The sequence below is a fragment of the Alligator sinensis genome, unplaced genomic scaffold, assembly GCF_000455745.1.
Source record: "Alligator sinensis unplaced genomic scaffold, ASM45574v1 scaffold971_1, whole genome shotgun sequence".
NCBI lineage: Eukaryota > Metazoa > Chordata > Crocodylia > Alligatoridae > Alligator > Alligator sinensis.
Window position 1 is genome coordinate 570885 of NW_005842559.1, and position 10461 is coordinate 581345.

The 10461-nt window shown below is 49.7% G+C and overlaps 1 protein-coding gene across 1 annotated transcript in view; it reads left to right on the top strand.

Annotated features, from left to right (window-relative positions):
- Positions 1-533: 533 nt before the first annotated feature.
- Positions 534-10461, top strand: part of GRAMD2A (GRAM domain containing 2A) — a 34383-nt gene continuing 24455 nt past the window's right edge. The window contains 3 exon segments of the mRNA XM_025214007.1: positions 534-757; positions 759-881; positions 1965-2022. Of these exon segments, the coding sequence (XP_025069792.1) occupies positions 690-757; positions 759-881; positions 1965-2022 (249 nt within the window). The 5' untranslated portion in view covers positions 534-689.

A 10461-nucleotide genomic window follows, 5' to 3' on the forward strand; every position in this document is an offset into this window, starting at 1 on the left:
TCAGCCCTAAATCAGGACAACCAGAGTGTCCCATGGTTCCCAAATGGATGTGCATGTTCAGCCTTTCACTTCAATAAAATACCAAAAATGAAACCAAATAGGCAGCGTGGAGGGCGGGGGAAGCGCAGCCTTCCCTCTGCTGTGAACAGGGAATCAGCAGCTGGAATCAGCCTTGAACAGAAACAAAGGAGCCACATGCAGCTCCCGCAGGCAAAAAAGACCCCAGCTGTCTCTGGAGCTTCAGGGGCTGCTCTCTGTTATTTCCTGTTGGATGCCACTTCCCCCTGTTCCCAGCCAGACACGTGGTCTCCACCCTGCTCCCATCCAAAGCAAGGTTTCTAATATAATCTATGTTGTCCTGAGCTCTCGGTACCTTTTGGCATCAAAAAGCCCATCCCTCAGCAAGCAGTTGTGCCCATTTGAGCAATCGCAGAGCAGCCTATGATGCAGTCCCCTGTAATGACTGCATCCCATTCATGCTAGTAGTTTCCTGCTACTAGTTTTTACCACAAGACAGCAAGGAGAGAGACTTTGCAGCACACCAGCTGGCTGCAAGCTTAGAACAAGTCCATGGTTTGGCTTTGGCAGAGCAAAATACAGTCGCTGCCAATGGATCTGGTTCAAAACTCTCTGAAAATCTCCCATTGCAAATGGGATTTGAATGCAGTGGTATTTAAGGCCTCTCCCAGATGAGTCCTGCCTCCCAGCAGCTCCCTTCCTCCACCCCGAGAGTCCTGACAAACTTCCTTTTCATCCTGTGTCTGCAGCACAAAGCCAATGCATGAAAAAGCAGCTTCCCTGAAGAGCTCCCAGCCCATGCACAATCGGGAGAAGCTGGAGGCATCTCATAAGGAGAAGAGCCTGGATTCCCTGGATGGCAGGTCAGCTCTCAGATCAGTTGGCTCAATTAGATCTGGTCACAGATGGAAATCTGGAATCATTTCAGCTGTGGTCAGCTGACTGTGCACAGGGAGTTTCACATTAAGGGCTGGTGTTGGACAGCTTCCCACCAGATGCGTGGGACCTCTTGCATACTCAGTGCAGTGTGCTTCAGCCAGTGCGGCCACTGCACTGCTGACCACATAACTTCTCTCTGGCTATGTTCTCTGTTTTCTGCTCCCACAGACCCTGGGCATGCACTGCTCTGCGGTGTCCCTGCCACGTTAGAGCAGCATTAACAAGCTCAGAACAGCAGCCTTGTTATGAACCCTTGGGACCAGCTGGGCTGGGTGTATCAATTGCTGCAGACGGCTTTCTGGCAGCCTTCTGAATTTGAGCAGGGCTTTCTAATCCTGCTCTTTGCAGGAGTCTAGTGTCTGATATGCTGGAGATCGGCAAAAGGCTGAGAGACTCTGCTGATCCAGGCTGGGCCTGAGGTTCCCTGTCATGTTTGTCCTCTTTTGTGTGCCTGTTTCCAGTGAAAACCCCCTCTGCCCCTTGAGTCAGAAATGAAGCTCAGCAGGTAGGAAGTCCCTGGAGGAATTCCATGAGAGAATCCCAATCACTAGGATGGGATACTAGACGGACAAAGTAAGTGAGGGTTTCCTTTAGCTCCGGCCCTGGTTCCCAGCAGCATCCGGACTTCTCATTGTCGGCAGACTCCAAAGCAAGATGAACCTAAAGAAGTCTGTGTTCCATCAGACCTAATGGTCCATCTGCTCTGAAATCCTGTCTCTGACAGTGGCAAATGCCGGGTGGTTCATGGGTGTAGGTGGTTCATGCTCATTTCCTACTGTAATGCCTTTTAAATAGCCACTAATAAACAGCAGGGGGAAAGGTACATCTACACTGCCATCAAGTGTATGACTGCAGCTTGTGTAGTTAGATCTGAGCTAACTTGGGTACCAGCAGCAGTGTAACCACAGCAGCTCAGAGCTCAGCTGCCCTGTGCTGGGGGTACCTCTCTTGTATGTGCTTTGTAGGGCTGGTGGGCTTTTCACCTGACTAGATTCTCTCTCTTGCAGTCTGCATCTGAATGAAGGTCTGAAGGATGAGGAAGTGAAGAAATGCCACAGAGAAGTGGTGAGTTAGTTTGGGGAAAGCAGGGGAGGAATGATTGCTATATTTGAACTTTCCACTGCCCACAGTGGCCTGCGACATGCAGATCGGAGGTTACTACCTCACTGCCAATGTGGTCATTGAGGATCTCTGCCTTAATGCTGAGCAAATGCATCCGTGTCTGATGGACCAAAAACTTCTGGGATTTGATTACTAGACAGCATCTCCCAATGTGCCTAAGTCATACAAGTAGCAGTGTCTGAGTCCAGTCCTCCTAGGTCCTCTGCAGATCTACCCAGAACAGTTTGGGTATTAACTTTTTGTGTTTCCTGTCAGTCAGTACCAATTTAAGTGCCATTTTTCCTTTTGGTTAACAAAGTCAAGTGATGATAAAATGGCACTAAACCAGCCATAAGGGATCTTGGCTCAAAAGGCAGTAAGAACAGGCATGCAGAAGAAAATATATCTCACACTTTGCTCTGAGAGGATAATATCCTACTTCGTTAAGAGTCCAGCCAGTCCAGACACCCCTTGGCTTCCACTTCTGATCAGAAAATGTGTCTGATGGTGCCTGCAGCACAGTGCACATATGAACTCAGAGCTGCTCTTTCTGAGGCAGCCCTGTTGATTCACCATAGCCTTGTCTCTCTCTTCCACCTCGCAGCACAATAGGGTTAAATATGAAGATGCTTGTCCGCACCTTTCCCTGGTAAACTGAATGACCGAATTGCTGAATGTACTTATCTCAGTTCCAGTCAGGAAACTTTGCTTTCAAAAACTTGCTTATTGGGTCTGAAGTGTCAGCAGAGAGAAAATGTACATGGCCAAGGCTGAGATGCCGCACAGTACAGGAGGAATACCAGCTGAAACCATATTGCAATACAGCACACCAAATAAACCAGCTTGCGCTAGGCAGCCTGATAACCTGTGAAGCTGAGAGCAGGAACTCTGTTTGTAAGGTCACTGTGAGCAAACAATGCTCTCAGCCCTGCAGTTCACCCTTTCTGTGGGTCACGGAGGAGGAGAGAGGGAATAAGGGAAGGGAGGTGGTAGGGGAAGGGGCAAAGCTGTTGCTAATTAATTGCCTGTATCTCTGTCAGGGTTCAGGCCTCTGTAGTAGGGTGTGGTAGGAAACTCTAGGAGTTTGTGTTTATGTGAGACATGAGCTCTCTGCAGGATCACTGATACCCTCTGTGCACAAAAAGGGTAAAACCCCTTAAATGGGACTTTTGTCAAGAGGTTGTGTTCAGGTGAGGTCCCAGACAGAGGTGTTCCAGCCAGTCAGGCCAACAACAGAGCATCCCAGTCCCAGATGGAGGAAACTTGGAGTGAATGTTACAGCTTAATGAGATCATTACCTTGCTGTTCACAGCTTGTCAAAATTGTCATAGCTGGAGACATTCCCAGGGCATGTGGCAGAAGGAGCCTTGTGACACCTTGTCTCTCAGGGTTCCTGGAGGCTGAGCCTGGAGCCATCATGGTATAATCAGTAGGAGCGACATGTGCTCCAGGTGTTTAACAAGCTCAGACATCTTGGAGAAGAGTGAATGATAACTAGCACAGCTGCTGCAGTGCAGATGGTACTGGTGTAACTATGTCCTGAGGTAGTGTTACAACAAGGCAGTGGGGCTCTCCTCGCTGGCCCAACACTTGGAAAGCACTCTGTCCAAATTTGCAGATGACATAAAACCGTGGGGTGAAGTAAACACACTGATGGGAAGAAACCGAATCCAGGCAGACCTGGACAGTTTAGAGAAGTGGGCAGAGAACAATAGGATATGTATAGATGGCTATACCCTGTACAGGAGGGATCGTGTAGAGAAAAGGGGCGGGGGCGTAGCTCTCTATGTTAAGGAAAGCTACACGTCCCTGCAAGCCGATATTGGCGACCAGGGTGGACGGCTGGAGACCCTCTGGGTTAAAATCCGTGGGGAACACGGCACAGGGGACACAATGGTGGGAGTCTACTACAGACCTCCCACCCAAAGTCCTGAGCTTGACCAGGAGTTTGCCCGGGAACTGGCTGAGGCCGCATGCTCCAGGACCATGGTTGTCATGGGTGACTTGAAATTCCCAGACATCTTGTGGGAGGATCGCTCAGCAAAATCTGAGTGGTCGCAAAGCTTCCTCTCGTGCGTGGATGACCTCTACCTGACTCAAGAAGTCTATGGGCCAACGAGAGGCAAAGATGCTGACTTCGTGAAGAAACATCTGGAGAAGCTGGATACCTTCAAGTCAGGCGGCCCTGACAATCTTCACCCGAGGGTACTCAAGGAGCTGCCGAGCATCATAGCCCAGCCTCTAGCGTGGATCTTTGAAAACTCTTGGCGCTCTGGTGTAGTGCCCGAAGACTGGAAGAAGGCCAATGTGGTGCCTATCTTCAAGAAAGGGAGGAAAGTGGATCCGGCTAACTATAGGCCCATTAGCCTGACTCCTATCCCGGGGAAGATCTTAGAAAAGTTTATTAAAGAGGCCATCCTTAATGGACTGGCCGACGTCAACATCTTAAGGGATAGCCAGCACGGGTTTGTTGCGGGTAGGTCTTGCTTGACCAATCTCATTTCCTTCTACGACCAGGTGACCTATCACCTGGACAAGGGAGAAGAGATTGATGTCATATATCTTGACTTCAAAAAAGCCTTCGCTCTGGTGTCCCATGATCGCCTCTTGGAGAAACTGGCCAATTGTCGCCTTGGGTCCTCCACGATCCACTGGCTGGAAAATTGGCTCCGGGGTCGGACCCAGAGGGTAGTAATTGATGGAAGTCACTCATCGTGGTGTCCTGTGACCAGTGGGGTCCCCCAAGGCTCTGTCCTTGGACCCATACTGTTCAACATCTTCATTAATGATGTGGACACGGGAGTCAGAAGCGGCCTGGCCAAGTTCGCCGATGACACCAAACTTTGGGGCAAAGCATCCACACCAGAAGACAGGCGGGGGATCCAGGCTGACCTGGACAGGCTCAGCAAGGGGGCGGACGAGAATCTGATGGTGTTCAAAGCCGATAAATGCAAGGTGCTCCACCTTGGGAAGAAAAACCCGCAGCATCCTTATAGGCTCGGCAGGGCTGTGCTGGCTAGCACTATGGAAGAAAGAGAGTTGGGGGTCATCATTGACCACAAGATGAACATGAGCCTGCAGTGCAATGCTGCGGCTAATAAAGCGACCAAAACGCTGGCTTGCATCCATAGATGCTTCTCAAGCAAGTCCTGGGACATCATTCTCCACTCGTACTTGGCCTTAGTGAGGCCGCAGCTGGAGTAATGTGTCCAGTTTTGGGCTCCACAATTCAAAAAGGATGTGGAGAAGCTTGAGAGAGTCCAGAGAAGAGCCACGCGCATGATCAGAGGTCAGGGAAGCAGACCCTACGATGACAGGCTGAGTGCCCTGGGGCTCTTTAGCCTGAAAAAGCGCAGGCTCAGGGGTGATCTGGTGGCCACCTACAAGTTTATCAGGGGTGACCACCAGCATCTGGGGGCCCGTTTGTTCACCAGAGCGCCCCAAGGGATGACGAGGTCAAATGGTCACAAACTACTTCAAGATCGTTTCAGGCTGGACATAAGGAAGAACTTCTTTCCTGTCCGAGCCCCCAAGGGCTGGAACAGCCTGCCACCGGAGGTGGTTCAAGCGCCTTCATTGAACACCTTCAAGATGAAACTGGATGCTTATCTTGCTGGGATCCTATGACCCCAGCTGACTTCCTGCCCTTTGGGCGGGGGGCTGGACTCGATGATCTTCCGAGGTCCCTTCCAGCCCTAATGTCTATGAAATCTATGAAGGATGCGGTTCAACAAGGACAAGTGCAAGGTGCTGCACCTAGGGGAGAGGGAATCGCCAGCACATCTATAGGCTGGGGGATGACCTTTTCAGCAACACAGTAGCCGAAAGATATCTCCAAGTCATTGTTGGCTCCAAGATGAATATGAGTTGTCAATGTAACGAAGTCATTTGCAGAGCTAACTGCACTTTGTCATGCATTAGTAGGTGCATCACGAACAGGTCCAGAGGGGTGATACTTCCCCATTGCACTGGTCAGGCCGCAGCTGGAGTACTGCGTCCAATTCTGGAGGGGCCACTCGTATGGTTAGAGGCCTGCAAGGAAGGCCCTATGAAGAAAGGCTGAGGGACCTGGACCTTTTCAGCCTCCACAAGAGAAGGCTGAGGCGGGGATCTTGTGGCAGTATACAAATTCACCAGGGAGGGGGCAGCAGGGAATAGGAGATGCTCTGTTTACCAGGACACCCCTTAGAATAACCAGGAACAACGGCCACAGGCTGACAGAGAGTAGGTTTAGGTTGGACATCAGAAATAACTTCTTCACAGTTAGGGTTGCCAGAATCTGGAACGGGCTTCCAAGGGAAGTGGTGCTCTCCCCTACCTTGGGGATCTTCAAGAAGAGACTGGACAAGCACCTGGCTGGGGTCACTCTTTCCTTGTCATGGGCAGGGGCTTGGGCTCGATGATCCATTGAGGTCCCTTCCAACCTTAGCATCTATGAATCTCTGAACAGCACCATTGCTCTCTGTGTGCTGGCCAATTCTTGCAGCCAGCTGTCCTCAACAGTGGGGCATTGGCAGTGCCCTTATCTTGTCTGCTTCTAACCATGGAGTGTGATAGGGTGCTGTGGACATTTCTGGTTTCGTGTGTTGTCGGGGTCCAAACTAGTGATTTGGGGGAATCTTTTGCTAAATGGTTGTGGATGCAGGAGGCTGTACTCAGAAGCCCAACAGGGACCTCCTGGGACACTATCAGGCCTGTCTTCCCCATGTGGAAAGCAGAGGAGTTTATGCACATATATGGTCTAGTATTATTTAAAGCTAGATATGACATGATCTCATGGATGTATACAGACACACACATATATAATGTGTGTGTGTATATATGTGTATGTATATATAAACATGCGTGTGTGTGCATGTGTACATTGTGTGTGTGTGTGTGTGTGTGTGTGTGTGTATATATATATATATACACACACACATATACAATCAGCTTAACATTGTATAGAAGCAAACCATGCACTGCAATACAGCTGACACTTGTTTTAATCACAGCAGACTCTAACACTACTAAATAATACAAGACTGGTGAGGTCCTCATAGCTATCCCAGCCCATGCACTAGAGTTTGAGCTCCTCTGTTGCTTGACAAACTCCACATTGACTGAGCAAAGAGCATGTGACAAATTTCCTGGAATGGTCCCATTTAATTTTTCCCTTTCTGCTTAATCTTGTGGAACATAGTCATCAGACATTTATTGAAGCTTCATAGACTTTGACGGAGGTTGCTTCTGCAATTCATGCTCCATATTCTTTAGCCAAAAGTTTGCTGAACAGAAGGTGCGAGCGGGAATCTATTGCTCTTTTTAGAGGATTAGTCAAATAGTTGCTTGTTCATTTTGATTTTAAAAAAAACACCCACCCTTCACAAGCCCCTGGATTTCCTAGAGCTCAGGAGATCTTTGACGGAGCTTCACCACGCACCCCACCACTTGCTTGTTCTCCACTTACAGGCTGAGCTTTTACACAGTTGCCCTGTGACACTTGTGTGCCCTGTTTGGTGTATTGATTTAGGTTTACAGTGCTATTCTGTTCTGCAGAATAGCATAGTGTTTTGCACCTGCTCTCCTTGAGAGCAGGTGCAGTGAGGTCCGTGATCTGGGCACGGTGCCTTCATGCGTGTAGGCAGATGGTGCGCTGACAGTGCCCCGTGGAGGTCTGGATGGGTGAGGGACAGGTGATAAATTAGATGCATCTGCCTCTCTTCCCAGGACTGTATTGCAGTGACTCTGACTGACTACTTTTGGATACAGAGGGTACGTGTAGAGAGAAGCTTTACTTAGAACAGCGTTGTCCAGCTAGTGGTCCTTGAGATGTGTGCAGCCCACAAACGGTTAACAAGTAGCTTGTGGAGCCCAGCGGTCAACTTCCTTGCCACACTGCACAGGAGGGCCCATGGTCCACATGGTGCGGAGAGCCATGTGCTGGGAGCTGCACATGTGTACCCCACGCAGCCTTCTGTTGTGCCAGAGACCGAGAGGCCTGGTTTAGAAGGTCGTGTGCATGGTGTCCCAGTAGGGAGCTTGAAGGACATTCCAGCGTAGTTGTGAGTCACTGCTGTCCTGTGATCCAGTGGGTCATGGTTTTTCTGGTTTGCTTCTGTCAAGACTAGTGAACACCAAGAGCAGGTTGAATAAACAGTGCAGGGTGACGAAAATGAGGAAGAAACCTAGAGCAGAGGACCCTGCTTCTATGAGACGTGAGGCTTTGCTCACCCTCTTGGCATGAGCAACCATGAGCTGGTTGAAGTCCAGTAGTGTTGCCTCAGCTGACCCCAAGGGCTGACTTTGACTCATGATCTCGACCTGTCATATGGAGGCTGACTGAGGAGCCAGCTTCCCCGATGTCTCTCCTTGCCCTGAGCCCCTTTTGAACAGATTGGCTTTGCAGTTCCTTTTCCTGAAATAAATGTAACCCTTCTATGGCCTCGGTCAGGATTTTCTTGAGGGACAAATGGCTGAATTGTAATGCTGAATTGGCTTTCATACTCCAGTACCGCAGTGTGATTGGTTGAGCATGGACATGTTCCTGCTTCTGCCCTTTCCTTATATAAGAACACCGGTTTTCCTGCTCCTTTCAGGAGTAATAGGACAGTCCCAGGCAGCTACCTTTGCAGGGGCCGAGACGGCTCTGCTTCTGTGTGCATCTGAATTATAGCCAGGTCTGGGCCTGCAAATATGGTATAGTCAGGTCAGTTGCTTAGAGGCATGGTTGTATTTTAACAAAATATTTGGAATATTACTGAGAAGTAGCTGGGAGCGTTACAGGCACCAGGCAGAGAGCCATGCTGTTAGAGTCTTTTACACAAGCTGGACATGGGCAGGAAAAGAATGAGATGGAAGTGAGATCCTGGAGTTTCTCAAGGCATGTTCATTCCCCCTCCTTTCAGTGGAGCTGTGCTTCCCTTTGCTTTACACCTCGGTTCAGGTGGGGCAGGGGCTGGTGCTTTACACCTGGGGCAGGGGGCTGGACTCAGTGAGCTTCTGAGGTCCCTTCCAGCCCTAATGTCTATGAACTCTCTCGAGGCAGCTGTTCTGTCGGCCTAGTGCTCCATCTCCTGCCTGACAAGTTGTGGTGGCCCCATCATGCCCAGATCTCAGCATTACTGAAGCCAGTGAGTTTGGCTGGAGGCCGGGGCCCCTTGCAGGGACCTTGACAGTGATTGTGACTTGTCCTCCCAGTGATAGAGGACGAAGGGCAGGCATTTCTGTGGTTCTCTGTTCCCTTGGCTGCCTGTGGGACCACGAACTGGAATGTAGCATTGTCCCAGCTATGAAAGCAAGAGGGGCAGGCATGGGTTGCTAATAAACAGCTTGCTTGCTTTCTGCTTAGGAGCTGCTGTTGTGCAGTGGCCTATCTGGTTCACAGGGGCTCACGTGAGGTTTGTCATGGTTATTTTTACCGTGGCTGCTTATAGGGAGCCTAGTCCTAGGTCAGAGCCCCAGTATAGCAGATGCCAGATAGACACCATACCAAGGGGCAGTTCCCAATTCTGTCACATGGGCTAATGTCTTCCGAGTGTTGCCAATGGAAATGCAGAGCCGGCTTTCCTGTCTGAGCCCATTAGCTGGAGGGAGTAATTGACTTGACTGATGGCGATTGAGATGTAGAGAAGATTAGCTGTCTGAGACTCAGGCCAGGCAAAACTAACTTGATGCTCACAGGATGTCATGGGGAATCCTAAGCTAAAGGGTCAGTTGGACAGTCTTGTAGCAAATCTGGTGCAGAGCAGTGAGTTGCATCTATATATTTCGCTCTTAAACATGGAACTGTTTAAACACCGGCAAGGTGCAGATGGCGCTGGCTGTCAGGCCCACAGGACTGTGCGGTGCCTTTTCCACCTGAGAACACCCATGCTGCTGTTGAATGCTGTTTTCATTGTCACACTCTATTTTTGGTGTCTCTTAAAAACATAAGTATTGCTCAAATGATCTGCCTTGATGAAGGGTGCAAGGCAAGTTTGTCACTGTGTTTGTGAATAAGAGATTTGTTCCCCAAGGGGAAGTAAATGTGATGGGCCAAAAAATCTTGGCTCTGGGGAAAATTGACTTGAAACTCAAATGTTCATTCAGAAATGACCTGAACAAAGGAGCCTAAAGACAATGAGTAGTCTAGGTGTACAGCATTGTCTTCCATTAGCTGAGACTAGAACTGCTCAGCTGTGCCGCTTTGCTAAGAGAGTTTCCAAACAACTCAAGGGTCAGGGCCCTGTGTTTTGGCAGTGGAAGGATGTGGGCTCTATCCCTGCTGCGTCCAAATTCTGAGAGTTTAAGATGCCTGGCACCATGGCAGCCGTACGTGTCCAGGTGCTTCTTGCAACACTGAAATTTAAGTCATTAGCGTGGCTAAAGCTGCCCCTGGAGACCTGTCTGGGGCACCATGCTTCAGGAATCAGAAGAGAGCAG